Source organism: Sus scrofa, chromosome 6 (genome assembly GCF_000003025.6).
Source record: "Sus scrofa isolate TJ Tabasco breed Duroc chromosome 6, Sscrofa11.1, whole genome shotgun sequence".
In the NCBI taxonomy this organism is placed as follows: Eukaryota; Metazoa; Chordata; class Mammalia; order Artiodactyla; family Suidae; genus Sus; species Sus scrofa.
The window spans coordinates 28,871,637-28,894,578 of record NC_010448.4 but is presented as its reverse complement, the minus strand read 5'-3'; the positions used below and the strand labels follow the sequence as shown (position 1 = coordinate 28,894,578).

Below are 22,942 nucleotides of genomic sequence, written 5' to 3'. Positions count from 1 at the left end.
TGATGACCAAGTGCAGACTTAGATAAGGAAAAGGGTACTACCTTTCTGGCTTGGCTGATCAGATGGATAACAATGCCACTTGTCCAAATCCCACGGAAACTGAGGCAAAAAGAAGCCACTCTGCAGATGACACTAAAATCAGAGAGGCTCTCAGGCCCAGGAGTCTAATAAGAAGTCAAGATTGGAGTTACCAATGTGGCTCAGCAGGTTAAGGACCCAATGTTGCCTCTATGATGATGCAGGTTCCATCCCTGGCCTCACTCAGTGGGTTAAGGATCTGGTATTACCACAAGCTGTGGTGTAGGTCACAGATGCAGCTCAGATCCCATGCTGCTATGGCTGTGGTACAGGCCAGCAGCTGCAGCTCCGATTCAACCCCTAGCCTGGGAATTTCCATATGCTGCAGGTACAACTGTAAAAAGACAAAAAAATTTAAAAAGTCAAGACCACTAAACTAGAAAGGTTAGTCAAAAACCAGGAACAGGAGTTCCCGTGTGGCGCAGTGGTTAACGAATCCTACTAGGAACCATCAGGTTGCAGGTTCAGTCCCTGCCCTTGCTCAGTGGGTTAACGATCTGGCGTTGCCGTGAGCTGTGGTGTAGGTCGCAGATGCGGCTCGGATCCTGCGTTGCTATGGCTCTGGTGTAGGCCGGTGGCTACAGCTCCAATTGGATCCCTAGCCTGGGAACCTCCATATGCCCTGGGAACGGCCCAGGAAATAGCAAAAAGACCAAAAAAAAAAAAAATTAAAAAAAAAAACAGGAACAACGTTTGTTCCACATTCTGTAATTCCCCAACAACTCAGCAAAGGCACTCAGATATTTGATGAAAACTACGGAGGCACCCAGCCCATCTGGTATAGCCTACACACAAATGGTGCTTAAGGAGGTCTTTCTGTCAGTGTTGCCAAGAAGTAGGCATGCTGAGAAGTTAACCAGGGCTGGGTGAAGCAGAAACCACCACCAACCTGGCCTCACGACCAGCCCTACCTTCTGCCCTGATCCTTCTGCCATGCACCAGTTTCTTAGCATGGCCCTGCATCCTTCTCCTTCAAAGAATCTCAATTTCTGAACCATCCAGATGAGGCTGACTAGTCAAGCACTCTGGTAGACAGGAAAAATCCTGGGTTGCTAACCGTCCTAAGACCAGAAATGTAATAAACTCAAAGAAAGGAAACTCAGATGAAACAAAAATGGAGGAAAGAAGCCGAAATGTAATTCTGCCATGAAAGCCAAATACGTTTTACAAAATACAGTCTACAGTGACCTCTAGAGATTTTGTTTTAAAATTACTATATAGGAGTTCCCGTCGTGGCTTAGTGGTTAATGAACCTGACCATGAGGATGTGGGTTCAATCCCTGGCCTTGCTTAGTGGGTTAAGGATCTGGCATTGTAGGTCAGAGAAGCAGGTCACAGAAGCAGTTTGGGTCCTGTGTTGCTGTGGTGTAGGCTGGCAGCTGTAGTGCCAATTAGACCCCTAGCCTGGGAACCTCCAAATGCCGTGGGTATGGCCCTAAAAAGATAAATAAATAAATAAATAAATAAATAAATAAATAAATAAATAAGTAAAAATAAAAATAAAATTTCTATAGAAGGTGAAACGGTGTAATTAGAGCATTTTTTTTTCTTTTTTGTCTTTTTAGGGCCACACCCACAGCATATGGAGGTTCCTAGGCTAGAGGTCTAATTGGAACTGTAGCCACCGGCCTACGCCACAGCCATACCTACATCAGATGCGAGCCATGTCTGTGACCTACACCCCACAGCTCACGGCAATGCCAGATCCTCAACCCACTGAGCGAGGCCAGGGAATGAACCCACAACCACATGGTTCCTAGTCGGATTCGTTTCTGTTGCGCCAGGACGGGAACTCCCCTAATTATTTTTATCCAGAGATCATGGAGATCAGCCAGTATGATCTACTCATTTTAAATTCTAACAGGAGTTCCCTTGTGGTGCAGTAGGTTAAGGATCCAGCATTGTCACTGCAGCAGCTCAGGTTGCTGCTGTAGTGTGGGTTTGATCTCTAGCCTGGGAATTTCCACATGTTGCAGGCGTGGCCAAATAAATAAATAAACAAACAAATTCTCATTAAGTTAGGTCTGCAGAGGTCCCATGTTTTCTCCAAGGTTCCACTCAGGTCAATAACAGAGCATGAAGTAGAACCTGGTCTCACCTCCTGATTTTCCATACTGCCTGTCTGCATCATTCTAAAACCATACCTCTGGGGGGAGCTTTTAACATTCTTATAATGGAAGGTTTCAAATACTACAGCAAGATAATGGATTCCTTTTACACTTACCCGATCTTTGTCATGCAGCATATCAGCATAGGATGACCTTAAAAAAAAAAGATACATCAGATACATCTGCTAATAATGATTGATAAACATCAATAAATGAGAATATTCACACATACAAATGCATTTCTAAATCAAATGGAACAAACATCCAGGCCCATTTTAAACTATTTTAACAGAGTTATAAACTGTCATTCTGCCATATTGCAGAAAAAAAATCTCAAAGAGAGATGTTTATTTTCAGTAAAGGATCTCAGACTAGGAGTTCCGTTGTGGCTCAGTGGGTTAAGGACCAGATGTTGTCTCTATGAGGATGCGGGTTCAATCTCTGGCCTCACTCAGTGGGTTAAGGATCTGGCATTGTGGCATAGGTTGCAGATACAGCTCATATTCATTGTTGCCTTGGCTGTGGTGCAGGCCAGTCACAGCTCCAATTCAACCCCTGGCCAGGAACTTCCATATGCCAGTAAAAAGAAAAAAAAAAAAAAAGAATTTCAGACTAAAAATGCTCTAGTTGTTAGCTCTGTCACAGTAATTCCATAGCTCCAGCAGAATGGTCATGTTATACATCATACAATTTTTTCCCTCAGGAACAACTCAGATATGTGTAATACTTTACATAATAATCTTGCACACATTTGTACATTGGGATAATCACAGACATAACAATGGGGAGAGGAATGAGGGAAAGGGAAAGTACATGCCTGCTGTTCATGTGTAGGGTACTGTGTCTGGCACTTTCTCTTATGTCATCAACGATAACTAAGAGTTCACCAAACTACAGGGAGGAGAGTCGCTTACCCCTATTTTCTACCATAGTAATTCACAAACATGAAATATCTCTGGCAGGGTTAGAATAAGCCACCACAGCTCAGCAGGCTCAGCCTGAAGATGCGTTCTGAGAATTCCAGGTGAGAGTCAAGAAACAAAGGACTGCAAGTTCTCGCCATGGCTTAGCAGTAACAAACCTGACTAGTATCCATGAGGATGTAGGTTCAATCCCTGGCCTTGTTCAGTGGGTTAAGGATCTGGTGTTGCCATGAGCTCTGGTGTAGGTCACAGACTCAACTTGAATCCTGAGTTGCTGTGGCTTTGGTATAGGCCAGCAGCTACAGGTTCAATTTGACCCCTAGTCTGGAACTTCCAAATGCCCCAGGTAAGGCCCTAAAAAGACAAAAAAAAAATTCTCATCACTAGAAACAAAGGACCTCCAGCTTCTGGTCAATATCAGAATTAATGGAGAGCTTTACCTGTGGCAGGTGGAAGTTTCTGGGCCAGGGAATGAACCCAAACCACAGCTGCAGCCTGTGCCACAACTGCAGGAACACCGAATCCATAACCCACTGTACCACAGCGGGAATTCCCTGGAGAGCTTTTTTTTTTTTTTTTTTTTTTTTTTTGCCATTTCTAGGGCCGCTCCTTCAGCACATGGAGGTTCCCAGGCTAGAGGTCTAATCAGAGCTATAGCCACCGGCCTACACCACAACCACAGCAATGTGGGATCCGAGCCGAGTCTGCGACCTACACCCCAGCTTATGGCACTGCTGGATCCTTAACACACTGAGCAAGGGCAGGGATTGAACCTGCAACCTCGAAGTTCCTAGTCAGATTCGTTAACCTCTGAGCCACAACAGGAACTCCCAGGAGAGTTTATTTTAAATGGAGATTCCCACTATACATGCTTTTGATCCAGAATATGGAGCTGCAGTCTGGAAATTTGCACTTTGATTGGTTAAGGCAACTATGAAACAGGCATTCCACACTTTACATTTTGAGGCACACTGCACAAAAAGTACAGGGTTTTTCTTCATGGCATACCAAGGTTTTTACAGTTGAACCCACCTATGAGTGTTTAGTTGAAATCTGATCCTATCTACTTTTTCCCACCTTTTAAGGGGCTTTTTCACTCATCTTCCCTGCCTTATCACCCACTCGCTCCCCCCAATTCCACCGATATCAATCTCCCTAGGCACCACTAGCTCACTCCCATCAGTAAAGTCCAGGATTTCTCTGATGCTGAACACTCTCTCTTCCTGAAACCATCTCTTCCTTTCTATTCTCTGGCCATTCCCTCCTGCCTCAGCAGCTATTCCAAAATTCCTTCTCTCACCCTCTACCTTCCTCAATCTACGCAAGCTCTGAAAGCCTGCAATCTCTTCCAGTTTCAACTCTTAACAACTGCAAACTGTTTCCAGATCCACATTTATCTGCCCACTGGCATTTCCATCTGGATGTCTAAATCCAGACACCTAACCTCCACCACCCAACAATGCCCATTTCTCCTGTGTTGTTCTTTTCAGGAAACAACAGTTCCATCCACCTAGTCACTCTAACCAGAAATCTTGGTGCTTCTTCAATTTTCTCTCTCCATCTATCACTGCATCCAATGAGTTGCCAAACTCAAGCTCCCTCAAAGCTGTCTCCTCCTCTCTCTACCTCCTCTGCCTCAGCTTTGCAGTTGCAATATCCACCCAAATGCCCATATGGTCTCTGCTCCCCCCAACTCACTTTCCACACTGCTCTCAGTGATTTCTCCAAAATGCAACCTTTTTTTTTTTTTCTCCCTCTCCCGTTTAACATCTCAATCACCCAGAAAATGTCTAAATTATTTAGAAGGAAATATGTTTGAGCCCTTATTCTATACCAGACATCGTCCTTCATTCATTCACTCATCAAACAACCCTCAGATAAGGGTACTTTTTGATAATAAACATTATTATATTGAGGCATATACTTTTTTTTTCCTTCTTTTTATGGCCACATCCACAACACATGGAAGTTCCCAGGCTAGGGGTTGAATTGGAGCTATAGATGCCAACCTACACCACAGCACAGCAACACATGATCCTAGCCGCATCTGCTACCTACACCACAACTCATGGCACCACCAGGCCCTTAACCCACTGAGGAAGGTCAGAGATCGAACCCACGTCCTCATGGATAGTAGTAGGCTTCGTTAACACTGAACCATGATGGGAACTCCTAGGCATATACTGTTAAATTGCATATTGAGGCACATGTTATTATATTGAGTCTCAGAAGTTATGTAGCTTGCCCAATGTCACAGAGTTAAGAAGTAGCAAAGCTAGAACTTATAAAATCACATTACACTTCCTGCATTTTTTTTTTTTTTGTCTTTTGTTGTTGTTGTTGCTATTTCTTGGGCCGCTCCCGCGGCATATGGAGGTTCCCAGGCTAGGGGTTGAATCGGAGCTGTAGCCACCGGCCTACACCACAGCCACAGCAACACGTGATCCGAGCCACGACTGCAACCTACACCACAGCTCACGGCAACGCCGGATCGTTAACCCACTGAGCAAGGGCAGGGACCGAACCCGCAACCTCATGGTTCCTAGTCGGATTCGTTAACCACTGCGCCACGACGGGAACTCCCCCACTTCCTGCATTTTTTTTTTTTTTTTTTTTGGTCTTTTTGTCTGTTGTTGTTGTTGTTGCTGTTGATGCTATTTCTTGGGCCGCTCCTGAGGCATATGGAGGTTCCCAGGCTAGGGGTTGAATCGGAGCTGTAGCCACCGGCCTACGCCAGAGCCACAGCAACACGTGATCCGAGCCGCGACTGCAACCTACACCACAGCTCACGGCAACGCCGGATCGTTAACCCACTGAGCAAGGGCAGGGACCGAACCCGCAACCTCATGGTTCCTAGTCGGATTCGTTAACCACTGCGCCACGACGGGAACTCCCCTGAATTTTTTTAAATGGCCCCATGCATAGCATATGGAAGTTCCTGGGCCAGAGACTGAATGCAAGCCACAGCTGCGACCCAAGCTGCAGCTGTGGCAACAATGGGTCCTTTAACTCACTGTGCCGAGCCAGGGATCAAACGTGCACCTCTGCAGTGACCCAAGCCGCTGCACTCGAACTCTCAACCTACTGCACCACAGCAGGAACTCCCTCTTCCTGCATTTTGCTACCACCAATTATAACACAATCCTGCCTACCTTTTCTCAGTATTCTCTCTCATCATACTTTTGCACCACACTCCAGCCACATTGATCTGCTAGCCATCCCCCAAACTAGCTCATCTGGAAGTCTGCACAAAATCCTTGTTGCTCAGAAAGCAATCTTGCTCCCTTTAGACTTGGGAAAGCACTCAAATATCACCCTCCCAATCCAACTGGTTCTGCTGCTTCCATGAAGTTTTGTGCCCACTTCCACTGGCCTTTAGCTCATGGTGTCATGATTTTTTATATGTCTGCCTCGTTCACAAAACTCCATGATCCTTGAGAATGGGGACCCTATCTTCCTCATTTTGGTATTCACAACCCTAGCACAGTATCGCATCCACTTAATGATTGCTAAATAACAGTAACTCACAAACTTTTAAACATTCCTCCAAAGAAGGGGGGGAAGTGTCACCCTTTCAGTGACACAAATAACACTGCATAAACTCTTCTATTACTACTACAGAAACTTGAGTTCTCTTTGGTCTACTGGACAGATCCTCTGGGACTCTGGTAAGGCTGCTACATGATGTCTGACTCTCTACAAAGGCATGACTTTGCCTAACTCCCACACAAACCTACCTGGCTGAGCAGACCGGCTAGTGGGCAAGACCTGCCCTGATCAGAAGCACTGAGTGACTGACAGCCTATTTCCCACTCAGACTGGATTCCAAGACATGTGCTTTGAGATCAAGGGCTCTGGCCAGCCATGGCCAACTGTGGGAAAACTTGTTACCTTGCAATCTCCTGGTGGTAATCGTAATGCTCATCCTCCTCCAGCCATTCCACAGATCCTGTGGTCGGATTGGCCCTTCCACAGAAGACTTTCATGGTGCCAGTCAGCTCCTCAGTTTTAGCATTAGAAAAGCACTCTTGCCTGCTCACTTCTTGTAGACAGGTCTGATCAGCAGAAATCTAATCAAATCATAATGCCCCAAAAGGGGGAGGCAGGGCATATTTTAAGACAAGGGAAAAAAAGAAAAAAGAAATCAAAAATGAACAAAAATGTCAGAGCACCTGGAAAAATTTATTAACCAGTATTTTAACCTTTTCCAGCAATTGTTACTTGGTTTTATATTCAGCATATAACATCAAAACTATTAAGACAAAAATTCAGAAGGCTACCTGGAAACTTTAGCAGTCCTCAACAAGGGTCAAATGAGCCTTGCAGGTCCACCTGAGTACAGCCTCAGATGAAGGCAGGTGAGAAGGGAAATAAAGCAGAGGAAAGGGCAAGAAGGAAAGGAAAACAGAAAGAGATTTTGGGGTGGTGGTAAAAGAGTATCACCAAGACTGCCTCAGGATATTAAACATTTAGTTTCAGAAAAATACAAAGATAAGAGCAATTCAAACCAAATAAGAAAACCTTTGTCTAAACAAATAAACCAGGAGTTCCCATTGTGGCTGGGCAGAAACAAACCCAACTAGGATCCATGAGGATGCAGGTTTGATCCCTGGCCTCACTCAGTGGGTTGAGGATCCGGCATTGCTGTGAGCTGTGGTAAAGGTCAAAGACGGCTCAGATCCTGCATTGCTGTGGCTGTGCTATGGGCCGGCGGCTGTGGCTCTGATTAAACCCCTACCCTGGGAACTTCCATATGCTGCATCTGTAGCCCTTAAAAGCGAAAAAAAAAAATTTTTTTTAATAAAAAAAAAAACAAATAAATCATAGCTATACGCAAATATGGATAATCACAGGGCTATCATGTTGAACTTAAAAAGAAGCAAATCACAGAATATATATGATTACATTCATATGAAATTTATAATCATGCAAAGAGAACAATATATTCTTCAAGGATCACTTACAAAGCAGAGCAGGGAATGAGGATGGTGGTTGCCTCTAAGAAAGAAGGGAAAAGCATGAGATCAAAGAAGGCCACACAGGGATTTCAAAAGTAACAGCACTGTTCTTTTCTAAAAATGGATGGTAGTAATACATTGTCATTCTTTATCCCTTACTATTCTTTATAATGATTACTTCTTATCTACTCAACATTCAATTTTAAAAGCAATTTTGGAGTTCCCATCGTGGCTCAGTGCTTGACACATCTGACTAGGAACTATGAGGTAATGGGTTCGATCCCTGGTCTTGCTCAGAGGGTTAAGGATCCGGCGTTGCCGTGAGCTGCGGTATAGGTTGCAGATGCAGCTCGGATCCAGCGTTGTGGCTGTGGTGTAGGCCGGCAGCTACAGCTCCAATTAGACCCCTAGCCTGGGAACCTCCATATGCTGTGGGAGCAGCCCTAGAAAAGGCAAAAAACAAAAAAATAATAAAAATAAAAAGACAAAAAAATTAAAAATTAAAATTAAAATGCTTCAAATAAATAAAATGTTACCAGATTCGTATCTCATATGGGCTACTTCCCCAAAGAGATCTATTTCTGAGAGATAAATACCAAACTCAAAAAGTTTGAAGGTATTTCTCAGTAGATAAGGCCTCTCACTATGCGGTCCCTCTCACTATTCAGAAAACAAGTGTTCCACATTCCCCTTCAGTTCTTCGTAAACACTGATCCATCACCAAGAAACCTTAAAAAGAATGCCTCCTCAATTCCCTAAACCACCCTAAGGCATCTTCATTGGCCAGAGTCACTTTCTTTTGACGTTATCTAATTTAAGAAAACACCGCAATCCTTACACTAGAGGATGGGGAACAATCTTTTCTAAAAGGCTCAGGCAGTCACTGGCCTGGTTCAAAATAGTCAATTTGTCCTTCAGTAAATCCTACTTCTAACTCTACTTAGGCGTATCTATTATCCAATCTAGTGGCTTTCTGACAACTCCAGTAAGAAATACACACACACACATATAACTTAAAGTTCCACAAACAGTATTTGGCCTTCCTATGGGTAAGACCCTCTGATACAGTTGACTCTGTTTAACTTTCCTTATGCTGGTCATGATCCACCAAATTAATTTAATAACTCTCCAATGGACTGCAACCTACAGTTTGAAAACCACTGCTAGAATCAAGTCTTTATATCTCATACGCTAATATTTATTATTAAAAGACAGGGTATCTAGAATTACCAGAACATGTAATGTGCTTTAGAAAACTGTGTCCAACAAATACTACAGGAGAAAGAAATACTACATCTGGCTGAATGTTCAGGGAAAGTTTAAAAGATGGCTAGGATTTATTTAGGTGGGTGAGAGGAGGGAGAATGTGAAACTGAACAAGCAATCACACATGTTCCTGTGGTTCATGTTATAGAGTTCCTGAGACACTTATCCTATGGCCCATGTGGAATCAACCAAGAACTCACTTACAGGTGAAGAGTAGAGTAAACAACTTTAAGGAATTCCGTTCCCTCTATGATGTTGTAGGGGACACAACACAACTAGGACACAGTGTCTTCCCATAACTATAAATTTTGATTTCATATAAATCTAAGTAAATGTTTGAGAACAGAAATCATGTCCTGTAACCACTCTGTGTGAACACTACACATCTTCTATGGATAAATCCCCTCATCTATTACTATGACTTGTCCTCTCCTAGAAGGAGCCCACACTCCAGGTTCAGGATACCCTAACCTCCTCATTCTCTAAGAACTAGGAACTCAAATTGTTATTTACAAGGAGAGAATGGCAATCACCTGTCAAGCCCTGTTTTACTTGGTAGATTTCACAGCAGATGTCTGGTTCATTCATTTAAAATTTACCAGGCACCTTCTGTATGCCGGGCCCTACGTTAGGACTGGAGGGCTATCACAAACAAGATAGCGAAGGTCCTTGTCCCCCAAGAATTTATATACTCTAATGGGAAGAGAGTATATATAAACAAAGACTTCACAAGGCAAAGGAAGGAAATACACAGAGTGCTATGAAAGAGAGAAAGTTATGGGAAGATTCTCTGAGAAAGGCAGCATACAAGTTGAGGCCTACAAGACAAGCCAAATTAAAAGCTGTGAAAGTGTAGTGCTCATATTTCAGGAATCCTTACCCCAACTTTTCCCAAGAAAAGGCCCTAGGATATAAAAAACCAGGTGCATAGTGACAAAAGCCTGCCGGACTGAAGCACTTTGAGTAGAAGAAATGACAGATTAGGGGTGGGCTTCTGCAAATCACTGTGGCCTGTTGGCTTTGGAAAAGTGGTTTGCATTTTGTTCTAGATGCACTGGGAGCAACTCAAGGATTTCAAGCAAAAAAAAAAAAAAAAAATACCTACGGTGAGTGTATGGTTTTACAGACCACTCAGGCCGGTATGTGGTAAATAGGTTTCCGACTACTGAAAACACTGTGACTGGGAAAGCCTAGCGAACCAGACAGCCGTGCGACAGCTGGAGGTCCATATGACCGTGGTGCAAGTCTCTGTCGCTGAGGAGAGACGCCAGGTACTATGACCGAGGTCCCCGTGGAGGTGCTCAGTCACAGACCCAGCTAGAAGCAATCACCCGACTGGATGGCAGAGACGGAGACCTCCCGGAACCCCGCACTCTCGCCGGCCCGGGAGCTCCGAGCCGCCTCAGGCGGACTCTAGAAAGGTCCTCGAGAGTCTCGAAGACATGCGTACCCCAGGCTCCGAGGCCTTGAGCTGAGGACTGGAAGCTGGCTGCACCCAAGCCTCCAACCGCGACCGACCTTCCCAACCCGCCCAGCGCCTCACCCGCCGCAAGAATCTCTCCACTCACGTCTGCCGCCCCCGCCATATTGCCGCGGCAGGCGTGCAAGGGCGGGACCTCCCTTGGCTCGCGGAGCGTGCGGGGCACGGAGCCCGGAAGCGGAAGCAGAAAGCTCTTCCGTCGCACCTCTCGCGTTCCCACAGTGCTCCACGACAGCCAGTATGGAGGCCGGCAGGACAGCGGTGCTCCGAGTGAAGCGGAAGCGCAGCGCAGAACCAGCTGAGGCACTTGTCCTCGCTTGTAAACGCCTCCGCTCCAGCGCAGTTGAGTCGGGAGTCCAAAAGACGCCTCCGGATGGTCTGGAGAGTGCAGCAGAAAATAATGTCTTCCAGTTGGTGGCCACTTTGCGCTCCCAGGTATTGGGCTGGGAGGGAGCCGGTGTGAAAGGGATCTTAGGGCTCAGCTGTGGTGCGTCCTTATCTCTGACACTCTCTTGAACCCTTGCTTCCACCCTCTCCCACCAGGAGGAGCCAGTCCAGCCTCTCCTGCGGGCGGCCCTGCGCCCATCCCAGAGCAGCCAGCAGCGCATCCGCAGTCATCTCCGCGCGTCTGCTCAGGAGATGCGGCAGGAGGGCCGCTACAGAGTAGTCTCTAGCCACCGATCTTCGGGGATTCCCTCGGGTGGCTTGGAATCCGAAGACGCGCCGGGAAGCCCAGAGGCCACGGCTGAGGACGCAGGCTTCCAGCTGTTGGACCTGGTCCGTGAGGAAGAAGACCCAGAAGCCGCGAACGCCACAATCTCCCGCAAAGTGAGTACACGTCCGCAGTCGCGCACTGGGCTTCTACACAGTTAAAGAGGGTACACATGACTTCACTTTAGAGATGGATGCTCCAACCATATTGATAAGCTCAGTTTATAGGTTAGGTTTTTCATTCAACAAGTATTTATTCACAGGCCACTATGTGCCACTCCTTGTTCTTAAGTTCTGTGGATACAGCAGTGAGGACCTAACTTAGAGGAGAGAAAGATCAAGGAAATAAATTCAATTTCAGGTAGCGATATGGGCTATAAGGACAGGGAGAGAAAAAGGAAAACTATGATCCCATCTCATTGAGAAAATGCCATTTGAGTGAAGACTTGGAGGTGAATGGCAGGGCACTGTATATATCTGGGGAGGATTCCAGACTGGGGAGCTATAACTGCAAAGACCCTGAAGCCAAATTTATCTGGTGTTTTCAGAGTCATTGTGCCTGGAGCCCAGTGAGATGGGGAAAGATAGTAAGAAATTTGGGGAGAGGATACTTGCTAGACCCTTTCAAGTAGATACTTGCAAGGATACACTGCCTTTCGTCCTGAGATGGGGAATCACTGGAGGCTTTTGACCAAGGTAAAAATAGAGCAGATGGGAAAACTCTATATTTAAGGGAGGTTAAAGGACCAGCCCTGGGTAGGCTACCAGGTTTGAGGTAATTTAGAATTAGAGTGCAAGACCTCTTACATTTAATTCAGTATTACTTTCTACTAATTACATTTACTAAGTTAGTTTTGTCCCTCACTTCCAAAAAACAAAGTCAGCTACATGCAGTAAAACCAAAGAAATAGAAAATTCTCAACCTCAGGTATGCTTCCTCTTGATAAACATTTTTCAGATCTCCTTTTAGTAGTTCTCGTAGTTTAAAAAATGAGATTTTTATTCAAAATGTATCAAGCAAAAAATATTTTATCATGTTGCTACTATACTTGGATAACAATTTGGGCATGGTGACCATAGCCACCTCTCTTGCCAAAACTAGTTCCACACGAATTCATACTGCTTCATGAGTTATGAAGTTTTGTTTTTGTTTTTTCTTAAATACAGATTGACAGGAGTTCCCTTGTGGCTCAGTAGGTTAAGGATCCAGCATTGTCACTGCTGTGGCTCTGGTTACTGCAGTGGCTCAGGCCTGATCCTTGGCCCAAGAACTTTCATGTACCACAGGTGCAGCCAAAATATTTTAAAAATACTAATAATAAAGAAGACACTTTATTTTTTTGGCCTGGCTCATGGCATGTAGAAGTTCTTGGGCCAGGGATCAAACCCAAGCCACAGCAGTGGCAGTGCTGAAGGCCACCAGGGAACTCCTTAGTTACACATTCTTAAAAGTGAACCAGGATGTTCCCGTTGTGGCACAGTGGAAACAAATCCAGCTAATATCCATGAGGATGCCGGTGCATCCCTGGCCTTGTTTAGTGGGTGGGGGATCCAGCATTGCTGTGAGCTGTAGTTCGCAGACGTGGCTCAGATCCCACGTTGCTGTGGCTGTAGTGTAGGTTGGCAGCTATAGCTCTGATTTGACCCCTGACCTAGTAACTTGCATGTGCTGCAGGGGTGGCCCTAAAAAGCTAAAAAAAAGAAAAAAAGTGAACCAGTATTCAGTGGAATCAAATCAATTAAATAGCTCATTAAATCATAGAGGGAAAACTAGTAGATGAGCTAGGAAAGATATGAACAGAGATTTTCCCAATAGTGCAATACAAACTATAAACACATTAAAAATGTTTGCACATGGGAGTTTCCTGGTTGCTCAGCGGGTTAAGGACCTAGTGTTGTCACTGCTGTGGTGTAGATTTGATCCATAGCCCAAGAACTTCCACATGCTGCAGGTGAAGCCAAAAAAAAAAAAAAAATACTTGCACAGATTAACCATAAAAAACATAAATTTAAGGTGAAAGCAAACTTGAGGTTTTATGCCTACTAGATTATCAGGAAAAGAGATGTTGATAGTACTGCTGGCAAGGCTGTATTAAAACTGTACATGATTGTAGTGCTTAAAATTGATGCAAGCCTTTGGGAAAACAGCAGGGCTTCGTAATTTCAGGAACCCTAAAAACAGATCAGGGCCTATTTTAAAACTATTTTCTAACTGTATTTTTTTATTACAATACACTTAATTTATAATGTTGTGCCGATTTCTTCTGTACAGCAAAGTGACCAAGTCATACATATATACACACTCTCTTTTTTATACTATCTTCCATAATGGTCTCTCCCAAGAGATTGGATATAGTTACCTGTGCTATACAGTAGGACCTCATTGTTTATCTATCAAATGTAATAGTTTCCATCTAGCAACCCCAAATTCCATTCCACAACCACCCCCTCCCCATTGGCAGAACTATTTATTTTTATATCATTTGGACTCTAAAGCCATCCAAAAATCTAAAGAAATTTAAAAATTAGTGACAGCATTTATATGCCCGTTACAGTGGGTTTCTTCTTAAAGTGATATGGTCTAAGTTTTAAAGTACTATTTGATCATACAACATTCTAAACCAACCATACTCAAATAAATTTTTTTAAAAGGATAGAACAATTAAAAAAAATTTGAGAAGAAATCTAAGAAAGTGGAAAAGTTAAGTTCATTTTATCTTGTAATCTCACCCAAGATGTATTCTAGGGAAATAATTCAGCAGAAGCAAATAGCTGTGGCAGTAGCAAAAGCTACTGCTGATTTACTATTTAATTATGTGTCAAGTACTGTACTTTTTTTTTAACTCATTTTATCCTCACAAAAACTGTATGAGGTCGATACTTTCATCTTCATTTTTCAAATGCAAGAAATGACACACTCGTCACAGTGTTTTGTATGGAGGCTAGAAATTATGTCCGAAAAATTGACATACACAACTAGTTCTACCATTAAATTGATAACCATGAAGATTGGCAAGATGGGAAATTACCTATCTATGTCTAACAATAGGAAATGCTATGTGTAATTGAAAATAAAGGTAAACATACACATAGACTAAATAATTTTTCTTTTATGAAAATGATATACATTCATTATAGGAAATTTGAAAAAATACAGAATAAAAAGTGGAGGGGAGCACCCATTTTACCCCATCCCAGAGATAACTAGAGTAAAATTGGTTTATTCCCTTCTGAGTGTAGAATTCTAAACAGCTTTGAAGTTGGTCAGGAGTCTGCATAAAAATTGATGCCTCTGGTTCCTTTTTACTTTGGAGCAAGAAAAAATTAATTCCCTTTAACCAACATTGGTTCCCTTTATTTGCCTTGGTCATGGGATACTCCCCACCTCCCCCTGTATGGTGTCTGGTTTGAGTTGCACAGCGTCTGGTGATGAACCTGTTGAGAGTGACCTGCAGCATATCCTTATGGTTTCCAAAGTGACCTGTCCTACCCCGGATAACACAGCCCAAAACTAACAGAAAAAGGATTATAGAGGAGTCCTCTCCTGGTTTATGATTAAAAGCAGGATGTGAAAAATATATATATATTGTAAAGGAGTTCCTATCATGGCTCAGTGGTTAACGAACCCGACTAGTAACCATGAGGTTTCAGGTTCGATTGCTGGCCCCGATCAGTGGGTTAAGGATCTGGTGTTGCTGTGAGCTGTGGTGTAGGTCGCAGATGCAGCTCAGATCTGGTGTTGCTGTGGCTGTGGGGTAGGCCAGAAGCTGTAGCTCTGATTCGACCCCTAGCCTGGGAACCTCCATATGCCACATGTGCGGCCCTAAAAAGACAGGAGACAAAAAAAAGAAAATTGTAAAAGCAGGATGTCAGTGTGAGCAAGGCAAGTGGTGGGTGATGGCTGGCAGTAGTCACCAGGGTGCAGAAATCACTTTTAGGCCCCAATAAGAGGCCACACAGATCCATTGGAGGTCAACAATAGAGGTGCTGCTGTGGGCCTGTGGATCTCCAAGGGGAGAACATCATACCAAAGGAGCTCAGAGGTCTATAGAAGCAGAGCCTAGGGGCAAGACTAGCCGGCTCTGCTGGCTCTCTGCTTCGTCAGGACAGTCTTCCCATGTGTTCTGTTGTGTCAGCCAAGTACAAAAGAACAGAACGCTACCTTGTAAGCATCTGTCTTGAAAGAAATACTACATGTAGAGACTCTTGCTTTTTAAAATTTCATAGCTGAGAAGAGACTAGTAGGCCATAGGGATAAGAATCTTGAACTGTAGAGAGGCTTCCTTTACCTAGCTCCTAGCTTTCTCCATCCATGTTTTAGGTTATGCGTGTATTATCAGCTGTTCTCTTTACAGACATCTGACCCAGATGTGATCCTCTGCAATTCTGTGGAATTGATCCGTGAGCGGTTGACTATATCAGAAGATGGACCAAAAGTTGAGCACCAGGAGGAACAGAAGGATGACTATGTGTATGACATTTACTATTTGGACATGGCCACTCCAGGATGGATTGAGAACATCCTCTCTGTCCAGCCCTACAGCCAGGAGTGGGAGTTGGTAAGAGGGCCCATGAGGACAAGGGGGCATGAGGCAGCCGAAGTTCATTTTTCTAGTCAGGGTACTTTGCCTCCCTGGGTTCCACTCCTGATCACCATTGTCCTTAGTTCTTGTCCTTGCTTAAAAGGAAAGATTTATTCTAAAGGCCTTTTAGAAGCCTGGGTTTAGTGCAGGAAATTTTGGGAAAGACAATCTACATTGATACTTTTTGCTCTTAATGAGTCCTTTACAAGATTTGCAAGATTATTGTTTATACGGTTGGCCTTACATACCTGCAGGTTCTATGGGCTCTGCATCTTCAGATTCAACCAACCATAGATTGAAAATATTTTTGGGGGGAAAATTTCAGAAAGTCCCAAAAAGCGGCAGTCACCAGGGTGCAGGAATTACCCTTAAGTCCCTATAAGAAGCCACACAAAATGCAGATCCATTTGGAGGTCAGCCATAGAGGTTCTGCTGTGGGCATGTGGATCTCCAAGGGGAGAATGTCATACCAAAAATTTGAATTTGCAGTACACTGACAACTATTCACATAGTAGTAGGTATTACAAGTAATCTAGAGATTAAGCACATTAAGTAATCTAAAGATTAAGTACATGAAAAAGATGTGCATAGGTTATATGCAAATACTTAGTGATTTTGTGGAAAGAACTTATGAAAACAAAGCTTTTTTAAAAACTTTATGTCTTAAAAGGTGGAAAAAGAAAACTAACATCCTGGAGTTCCTGCTGTGGTGCAGTGGGTTAATGATCTGGCTCATTTTTGTGGCGTTGCCAGTTCAGTCCCCAAGCCAGTGCAGTGGATTAAGGATTTGGCATTGCCGCAGCTGTGACATAGGTCGCAGATATAGCTCAGATCTGATCCCTGGCCCAGGAACTTCCATATACCACTGGTGTGGCTGAAAAAGGAAAAAAAAGAAAGAAAGCTAACATCCTGACACTGTTAATTTCAAAAATGATTAATGGGAAAAGTTAAGGTGTACCTGTCATTCTCTTATTATGAGAAGTACCTTATCCCACACCTGCACTACAACTGTAGTCTCGCAGTAAGGTACCCACCTTGGACCACTGAATAGGCCCCACTTCTGCCTTTCAGCATCCTTCACACTCGGGTTTTGGTTCTGACCAATGGCATCACCCATAATCCATATAATCCCTCTCCTACATGGCAGCCTTTCCACAGCTTGAAGATAATCCTGTTCAGAACTGTCTCTCCTCCCCTCCCTGCTGCATTCCCTTCCAGTGGAGTTCAGACCATCCGACCAGGAGTGTGGTTCCTGGAGCTGGACTCTTGAGTAGAGTAGGGCTATTATCTCCCTCTCATAGCCAAGGTTTCTGTAACCTCTAGCAAACTAGCTCCTAGGTTCTTTCTTTTTCACTCAGCACCCTTAAATGACATCTCTCCAGGCTGGTCTGCTGATAGCTTCCCTCAGAGCATAACTTTAGAGGTTTTGACTTACACTTACGTTTGTGTTGAGATGTGCAGGTGAATGATGACCAACAACCAGAGGACATTTATGAAGATGAAGATGACGAAAACAGTGAAAATAATTGGCGCAATGAGTATCCGGAGGAGGAAAACAGTGATGGAGATGAAGATTCTAGAGGTAGGTGGTAGCAGCCCTGGACAGAGAGAGGCTGGTGGGATCTGGGACTGCAGTGTGAGCAAAGTTGACATGTTTATTTTAATGGGCTTTCCTTTTTTGCCATGTGAGCCCCACCAGCTCAAACACAATTTGTAGAAGATGCAAGGAACAGGGTTTCAAGAGGGTGCTGCTGGAGGTTCAGTATCCATCAGGGCTGGGCTCAAGTCCTTAGTTCTGTCATTGCCTAGCAAAAAAAGTGCCTTTCCCTGCTACTTTGAATAAAGTCCTAGAGGGTTTCACCAGCAGTAGACCCAGGTTTTCATAAAACAAGGAGTGCTGCATTTGCAAGTGTTTTGTTTGGGAGTTTATTTTCTTGGCTGAGCCTGTAGCATGTAGAAGTTCCCAGGCAAGGAATCAAATCTGTGCCACTGCAGTGACAATGCCAGATCCCCAACCCCTTGCACCATGAGGGAACTGCTATGAGTGTTTTAAGAAAGGCACAACCCAGGCATGGTCCCTGGGGGAAGAGGAAAGAAGGAAGGATGCTCCGGTGCAAGAGGTCCTTGAATTTCTTGGTATTCGATAATGGAGGAACAGTTGATCAAACTATGGAATATTCTATTCGGGAAGTATCCTATAACACCTTCAAAGAAAAGGCACAAGGTACAAAATTATATTTGCAATATAACTACAACTATTATAACAAAAAATCCTATACTTAGGGGAGAAATGACAAAGTACTCCAGTGTTAAAGGATTTGATTTATGTGGTAGGAATTTTATTGCCTTTTTTGAAAATTGTTCTGTATTCTAAATTCTCTTTACTGAACAAGTCTTTTATAATAGGGAACAAAAAGCAGACTTTTTTGAGAAGGGAAGGGCTCTTGTAGTCATCTAGAAAATGATACAGTTCGCGCTCATTCCTGTTATCTCATTCTAGGTTCTGATGATTACAACAGCCTCAGTGAAGAAGAAAGAGACAACAGCAGCCCACAGAGATGGAGCAAATACCCTTTGGATGTGCAGAAGGAGTTTGGCTACGATGGCCCCCATGACCTGGATTCAGACTGATGATCTTGTGATAGCCATGAGGTTCTACCACAAGCCCTTGAGGGTTCTGTGACTGCAGCGTCAGCCACACTAGTAACATCCTCTCGGGTTTCCTGGCTTACCTTGTGGAAGGACAAAGCATATCCAACAGCACCATTCCACCGTGGTGAAAACTTGCACTAAGGGAGTGTGTCTTTTCTACTAACTGTAGCGCCCCTTGTCTCAATCAAGTGATCCTACAGCCCAGGAGGAAATGCTATGCAAGTGAAGCTTCCTGGCCCAGGCATTTTCCTGGCATTCCCATTCTCCTCCTACCCTGAAGCCAGTAAGTGGAATAGAGTCTCCTGTTTTATCAGCACTAAGACAGGGCTTTCCCAGGCGACCTGCCTCCAGTAAAAGCCTGCTCCTTTTGATAGACTTTGGAAGGGCTTTAGTAGGTCTCTTGTAGCAGCACAAACTAGATAGCAATGGTCATTAGGAAAGGAATTAGGATCCACGTGAGGTATGAGAGGCTTTAGTTAATGGCTATCTCTACCTCCCTGCTTCCTGACTCTGACAATGGTTGTAAAGATTGCTGTTTTCCTCTGGCAACAATGCCAAGGAACAGTATGTATGAATGTCTTTAATAAAAACTAACTTTGAACACAGGAGCAAGTAGTTCCTTTAAAACTTTAAAATCTATCTTAGGTATTTTCCCACCATAGTCCCTGCTCTCCCAGCTTCTGCCCACCCAGAGGGGTGAGGGGCTGGTGATAAGTTTCAGGCACTAAAGACTTAAGGCAAATGAGGAAAAGTAAAGCACGTCCTAAACTTGGCTTTCCATTGAGAAATGTTTATTCGCGGCACTCACTGAAAACAAACTACCATCAACAAGACCAATTTTGTTACCAAAGCTGGTATCTCTTGTAAGCAAACTCTGTCCCCTCCTCCTCTCCAAACCACCAATGCCTTAACTCTTACTTGAATTGGCATTTATTCTGCAATGACAAACATGTTCTATATCTGCACTGCGAAAGAGCCATTAGCTACATACGGCTCTTGAATATTTAAAATGTGATTAGTGCAACTGAGGAACTGAATTTTTTTTTTCTCAATTTTTTATTTTATTTAACTTTAACTTAACTAGCTACATGTGACTAGTAGCTACCACTCTGGATAGCACAGGCCTAGGGAAACAATACTAGAACTTTTGATTCATCAAAGTGTGCCCCTTTTCCCAGAAGCATGGACTTATTATCACACGGGAAAATAAATTATACAGAGAGCTGTCTTCCTGCCATTCTAAGATTTCATAAGCATCTCTACTTTTCTATCCTACCTCCACCCATCTCACTTTATGTTTTTTATATGTCTCTATATTTTTATCTACATAGTTGTTAAACCACCCAAAGTGATTAATTTCTATTTGTGCATATACTCAGGCCCTACTACTGTAGTTATAAAGCCATCAAACAGACCTGGTTTCCCATCCTAGCTATCCGCTAAGGTGCAGTTCCATGTTGCAAGTAATGAGCAGCAACTTACACATCTAATAGCTATCTCTGTCTCCTGTGAGCAAAGAAACAAAGGATTGAAAACCACTCTGCCATTATAATGTGCTCACTTGCTGTTTATGTACTCAATAAAGTTTGCCAACATTAAAGGGCTGACAACTTCATAAACTGTACTCACTGCAAAAAGGATTAGCACACCAGGAGAAGGATTGAAGGAGACAACAAAAATCTCACAGAAATTAATTCCACTATAAAGCTTGAGAGTGCTGTAGGGAACCTCTGGCTTCCCTCCCTCGAAGAGTTCCTAGGAGAAGTCTGTATCCAGCACAGAGGGGGAGAATGCAGTCACCATCCAGTAATGAGAGGAGGGTGACATGGCTCACTAAAGCAAGTACTAGGGTACCTAGAGTGTGAGGCCCTTGCTTTCCCCAGGAGCCACTGGGAAACAACAACTTCCTGAGATTAGCTGGTCTTTTACTTCAGTGGAGAAAACTAAAGCCTGGGTCAAGGATCTTTGAAGCACCCTGCTTGAAGGATTAACTCCAGAGGATCCCCGGGAGAGGTGCCAGTCTGGGTCAGACAGGAGTCATGTTTATATAGTCTGGACAAGTCAGCCTTTGCACAAGACCCCCTGTTGTCAGGCAAATCCCCAACCCATGACAGTAGGAATGTACTCCCACGTTCTCACAGACGCAGGCCCTGGACCACAAGCAGCTGTGACCATGCTCCCCTAAATTGCCTTTATTGAACAAGTATGACCAAGCTTATTCCTTGTCTGTAGCTGGGGCCAGACTGCTGGAGAAAAATGGCTCTCCTCTTTATCATTGACCAATTTCAAAACCTAAGAAGAAGCCCATGGGGCATACCAAACCAGCAGGTTCTTCTGGGTCCTGGATGACAGTGGCTCGAACCATCACAGGACAGTTGTCCAATCCAGTGCAGCCACGCTGCCCATAAAGGAACATCGATGAGGCCAAACCTACTTCTCTGGCCTGAACTGAGTGCTAAAGCACAGCTTGAGCACCAGAGTTCTTTGCTTCTGATCATATAGTCCGATGAAGAGCCAAATGAGGCTGAAGCAGCTTTATTCACAGAGTCTTCACTAATCTCCACAAGGAGAAGACAGAAGTCCCCACAAAGTACCAAGTTCTTCCTGAGACTGCAGCCCCACCAGACCTCAGGCAAGGGAGCAGCAGGAGAGGAGCACACTATCCCGAAGATGCACATCAAGGTGGCTCAGTGTGTAAACAAAGCCTGGTACCAGGGATAGAAGAGGAGGATGCAGCCTGGTGTGAGGTTTTCAGGAAAAAAATGACCACTTCTAGCACCAAAGTGGGCTTCATGGGTCCGCACAGCAGCCCCTCATACTGGCCCTTACAGAGAGGAACAAGCTACTTGTTGGCTTGGGTCCAAGAGATGTTCTCTAAGCCATTGACAGCTGAAAGAATTCAAGTGATTCACCTGAATCTTAGAACAGTTTCTGCCCTCCTAACTTCACACCAGAAACCCGGGGATTTGCTTTTTGTCAGCTAGAACAAAGACCTAAGGTCTCACATAAAAGATTATCTTTCCAAGTAGCAATACTACTAAATGTCTTAATAATGTGCTCATCTGTCCTTGCTGAACTTGAAGCAGGTATTTGTAACAGATGACCTATCTATATACTAAAATGTAACCAGTACATGAATAAAAAAACCTTTAAAGTTCACTTCTGCAGATAAGACTCAACAGAAGACTGTGTTAAAACCGAGCAAAAAAAAATCTATGGTCAAGAGTGTGACCCACCACCAGATACCTATTAGGTGGGAGGGACTTGGTTTGGGGTGCTTTGAATTTTTAAACACAATCAGCCTATATTGCATCCTGCAGATGGAAAGAACACCAATACTTTGCTAGAATTGGTTTTCTGGATTAAATAACAGAATACAACCCTTTTCTCCAGCGAAAGACTTTGAGCCAGAGGAAGAAATGGTCATTTCTGGTCAGAGACCATTTCTGGGTCTTGGACCTGGTCAGAGGAAAACTTACCACAAAGCAGCCCCTTTGTAGAGACTCCTGGTTCAAACGTCAAATAAGAATTCAGAATCCACCAGCCATAGCTATTAAACTGGCACTCCCTCTTTCCCCAGTGCAACTCACAAATATGTATGTGTAAGGGCTGTACTCACTCACTAGGAACAAAACCAGACAATCATTCCCCTATTCCCCAAGCCCTCTCCCACCACCTCCCTCTGAAGTCCCCACCTTCAGGCTGGCCCCAGACCCTGAGACTCCTCCCACAGCTTAGCCATGAGAGTGACCACCTGAGTAGGCCATCAGCCCTGAGCCCCCTTACATAATGTGGGCCAACAGCCCCCCTTTGGCACAACAGGGTTGGATCCACAGAGTCTTGTCATCTGGACTTTGGTGGCTGTGGCCACAAGTAGCAACTTTCCAGGCCTCAGGGGATATCTCCTCTGGCCTCTACTCAGTTTTCCTCTCAACCCGTCTCTCTTCAGCTACATCTAGCTCAGTCAGGACGCAAAAGCAAAGCTTCTGGGTGACTTTGGTGATAGCAGCTAAATGAAGATAGAGAACAGAATTTAGTAAACTGACATTTAGCTATTGCCCCAATCTGAACACAATAAGGCTGATTAAAGCACATGGTTCCCTCCCCACCTGTCCCCTAGGTACCCTGGGCCAAGCTCACCCACAGCAAGCCTCACTGTTCTCCATCCCACACCCAACCAGAC

The 22,942-nt window shown here is 44.2% G+C and overlaps 3 protein-coding genes across 21 annotated transcripts in view; 1 reads left to right on the top strand and 2 right to left on the bottom strand.

Annotated features, from left to right (window-relative positions):
- PRMT7 (protein arginine methyltransferase 7) overlaps nt 1-11,431 on the bottom strand; it is a 62,757-nt gene extending 51,326 nt beyond the window's left edge. For 2 of the 13 annotated variants that reach the window (XM_021094139.1, XM_021094145.1), the window contains exons 1-4: nt 10,902-11,000; nt 8,074-8,107; nt 7,001-7,179; nt 2,303-2,339 (exon numbers count right to left, since the gene is read on the bottom strand). In XM_021094139.1, coding sequence (XP_020949798.1) covers nt 2,303-2,339; nt 7,001-7,095 — 132 coding nt within the window. In that variant the 5' untranslated portion in view covers nt 7,096-7,179; nt 8,074-8,107; nt 10,902-11,000. Of the gene's footprint in view, nt 1-2,302; nt 2,340-7,000; nt 7,180-7,389; nt 7,453-8,073; nt 8,108-10,876 lie in introns of all 13 variants that reach the window. The other 11 variants (XM_021094146.1, XM_021094140.1, XM_021094147.1 and 8 more) reach the window with 11 other exon arrangements.
- On the top strand, nt 11,007-20,359 carry SLC7A6OS (solute carrier family 7 member 6 opposite strand). Its single transcript, XM_021094162.1, has 5 exons — nt 11,007-11,248; nt 11,357-11,641; nt 15,880-16,083; nt 17,569-17,689; nt 18,608-20,359. The coding sequence occupies exons 1-5, from the start codon at nt 11,054-11,056 to the stop codon at nt 18,736-18,738; spliced, it is 936 nt and encodes a 311-aa protein (XP_020949821.1). The 5' UTR covers nt 11,007-11,053; the 3' UTR covers nt 18,739-20,359.
- Nucleotides 18,425-22,942, bottom strand: part of SLC7A6 (solute carrier family 7 member 6) — a 41,358-nt gene continuing 36,840 nt past the window's right edge. For 6 of the 7 annotated variants that reach the window (XM_021094156.1, XM_021094151.1, XM_021094155.1 and 3 more), the window contains one exon: nt 18,425-22,768. In XM_021094156.1, the coding sequence (XP_020949815.1) occupies nt 22,674-22,768 (95 nt within the window). In that variant the 3' untranslated portion in view covers nt 18,425-22,673. The remainder of the gene's footprint in view (nt 22,769-22,942) is intronic. The other variant, XM_021094157.1, reaches the window with a different exon arrangement.

Coding starts and splice junctions, on each gene's coding strand:
- SLC7A6OS (XM_021094162.1), top strand. CDS start 11,054: ATGGAGGCCGGCAGGACAGCGGTGCTCCGAGTGAAGCGGAAGCGCAGC. Junction 11,249..11,356: donor TGGCCACTTTGCGCTCCCAG/GTATTGGGCTGG, acceptor CTCTCCCACCAG/GAGGAGCCAGTCCAGCCTCT. Junction 16,084..17,568: donor ACAGCCAGGAGTGGGAGTTG/GTAAGAGGGCCC, acceptor TGAGATGTGCAG/GTGAATGATGACCAACAACC.